Source organism: Sitodiplosis mosellana, unplaced genomic scaffold, assembly GCF_009176505.1.
Source record: "Sitodiplosis mosellana isolate CC-2019 unplaced genomic scaffold, AAFC_SMos_1.0 Smas_scaffold_4648, whole genome shotgun sequence".
Classification (NCBI taxonomy): Eukaryota; Metazoa; Arthropoda; class Insecta; order Diptera; family Cecidomyiidae; genus Sitodiplosis; species Sitodiplosis mosellana.
Genome location: NW_022599890.1, coordinates 1 through 3,170, shown reverse-complemented (window position 1 = coordinate 3,170; position 3,170 = coordinate 1). Strand labels below are relative to the sequence as shown.

The following is a 3,170-nucleotide window of genomic DNA, read 5'->3' as shown; positions in this document are numbered from 1 at the left end:
TCTGCTGTCATCCATACTTTAATCTGCGTCTAAACTGAAGACTACAATTCTGCGAACAGGATAAGCAGCATATTTTCATCGATTTTGAGAATTTAAGCGATATTTTTGGAAAATGGCTCCGTCGAAAAGTGATATGCTCACCGTGTTGCAAGCCAACCACGTTGAAGTGCCACCATACGCAACGATATCACAGATTCGTTCGGTTTACAACGAATGGGTGAGCGGGCCGCCATCAGACGATATTTCACCTGAGGACCACAACAAAACGATCGACGAATTGGCCAAATCGCTTCCCAAATTGACTGACGAAACTGATGAAAGAGACAACGAACCCCCTGCCGTCACCGAGGTACCGAGATCGACAGTCACAACAACAACAACAACAACCGCCGCCAATGCAAATGTACTGCCGCCTGCTGCCACTGTAAGTGTTCAAACCGTTGACCTGAGTGAATCGAATGCAATCAATGTTACTGCCGAATCAAGTGTTTTTTCATCGACCAATACTGCAACCGTTATGTCATCGACCATTGTCACAAATGCATTGCCTTCCGTCTCACGCCCTTTGCCAAGTATTTCCGTTGAAGAACAAATTCGCCAATTGCAACGCGAACGTGAATTATTGTTGTTGCAACAACAAGTGAATGAACTGAGACGAACAAATCGAGCTCCAGTCCCAGCGATTCGGATTGACATCAGTGCCATCGAGTCAATGGTGCAAAAATTTTCCGGCGATGACGCATACGACGTGCACAAGTGGATCGAAGATATGGAAGACGCGTTTGACATTTTGCAATTCGACGAAAGGGCACGTTTCGTTGGAGCACGTCGCTTGCTCGATGGAACGGCGAAACTTTTTGCACGGACAATTTCGGTACACACCTACGACGAACTGCGTGAAGAATTTTTGACGGAATTTGGTCGCAAATTTTCAACTGAAGAAGTGTATGCACAGCTGCGGTCCCGACGTTTGAAGCCAAGTGAAACCGTTCATCGTTACGTCATTGAAATGCAAGAAATTGCCGCCCGAGCAAGAGTGCCTGAGGTTGAATTGGTTGACTTTATCGTCAGTGGCATTGGTGACACATCGAATGCAGCCTCGGTTTTGATGAGCGCAACCAGTTTACGTGACTTGAAAAATTCGATCGCACGGTATGAGCGACTTCGTGCAAAACCGAATGTGACAACTCGCCGAAACAATCCAATTGTGTCAACAACTGCGGCCCAACCGAATGCAAATTCAGCCACTGTACGCTCAGCCACTGCCGTCAACCCAACTGCCGTTGACACATCAATTCGGTGCTATAATTGTTCCAACTTCGGCCATTATCAAAGTGCCTGCCCCAAACCGAAGCGCCCTGAAGGCTCATGCTTCCGTTGCGGTCAAATGGATCACATCTACAAGAACTGCCCGAACCGCCCTGCTGTACAAGCTGCTGCCAACCGAGGAACAGCCCCAATTGAAGGATACGATACTGAGATCGTCGAAGAAATGAGAACATTAGGAATGGTAAGTGTTTCTTTGGGATATGATAACCTTAAGTGTGCCAAGTTTGAGAGTGTCTTTTCTCTTTTTGATTCCGGTAGTCCTAGATGTTTCGTGCAACGATCACAAGTACCAAATTGGACCACAAAAGCACTAGTCAGAACGAAGTACAATGGATTAAAGAAAACTCCACTGATGTCCTTTGGCAAAACTGTAGCTTACATTAGGGTTTTTGATAAACTGATTAAACATGAGATGTTTGTTGTACCTGATGACACTTTGTTCACACCTTTGATTCTTGGCCGTGATTTCCTTAAGAAAGCCGGCATTAAATTAGTTATGACTAAAAAGTGCTATTCAAAAAATAAATTGTTAAAACTACAAAACTGTTGTAACATTGATATTAGTTTAAGAGAGACACTTGATTCACTTGGCATACTTCGGTCCTCCAATGATTTGAAACGCAATTCTGACGCCCTAGTAATTGAGAACGATTTGAAATACGTCACAAAAGATAAGATAATGAGTGAGCTGACGGTCAACAGCGATGACGAGCCAAACGGAAAATTAATTGATTCATTCTACGAACTGTGTGCTATTGATATTACTTCAAACACCGATGAGCCTTTTAGTATTAATAATTCTTTGCCCTCTGATCAACGAAATCAATTTCGCTCTGCCATTTACGACGCATATTTTAACACAGAACAAAAACCTTCCGAAACTGATGACTATTGTGTGAAACTCGAACTCACAAGTCAAGTGCCTATTTATCGCAGACCTCGGCGACTTTCGCATCAACAACGAATCGAAGTCAGGGAATTGGTCAAAGACTTACTGTCACAAAACATAATACGTCCAAGCAATTCTCCTTACGCCTCTCCCATTGTGCCGGTACCTAAGAAATCTGGTGAAATCAGACTATGTGTGGACTATCGTCCTCTAAATAAAATAACGGTGCGCGATAATCACCCACTTCCGTTACCTGACGACTGCATCGAACACTTAGGCAATAAAAAATTCTTCACGTTATTGGACCTTAAGAGTGGCTTCCATCAAATTAAAATGCATAACGATTCCATTAAATACACCTCTTTTGTCACACCTGATGGCCAATATGAATATGTGAAACTACCCTTCGGTCTGAAAAATGGCCCAGCTGCATTTCAGCGTTTCATTAATAATATTTTGCGTGACTTAATTAATAAAGGCCTACTTGTGGTATATATGGATGACATTTTAATAGCATCGCTCGACTTTGAGACACATCTGAAAACCGTAGTTGAAGTTCTCAAAAGACTGCGTTCATTTGGCCTCGAACTAAATCTGAAGAAATGCAAATTTGCACAAGACGAATTAGAATACTTAGGCCACCACGCGAGCGCGGCAGGCATTCGGCCGAGTGACAGACATATTGAGGCCATTAAGAATTATCCGCCACCAAAAAGCTTCAAGCAGTTAGAATCCTGCCACGGACTTTTCTCATTTTTCCGCCGATTTGTGCCGAACTTTTCGAAAATCGCACACCCCCTGCTGCAACTCCTTAAGAGAGATACACCCTTCGTATTCACTGAAGAATGTATGCAAGCCTTCCTCACACTTCGGCAAAAGCTTATGGAAGCACCGGTATTGTGTATTTTTGATGCAAATCGTGAAACAGAGGTTCATTGTGACGCAAGCAGCC

The 3,170-nt window shown here is 43.5% G+C and overlaps 1 protein-coding gene across 1 annotated transcript; it reads left to right on the top strand.

Annotated features, from left to right (window-relative positions):
- LOC129572291 (uncharacterized) lies at window positions 1–3,170 on the top strand. The gene is made up of 2 exons (XM_055452234.1): window positions 1–1,510; window positions 1,588–3,170. The coding sequence occupies exons 1-2, from the start codon at window positions 113–115 to the stop codon at window positions 1,591–1,593; spliced, it is 1,404 nt and encodes a 467-aa protein (XP_055308209.1). The 5' UTR covers window positions 1–112; the 3' UTR covers window positions 1,594–3,170.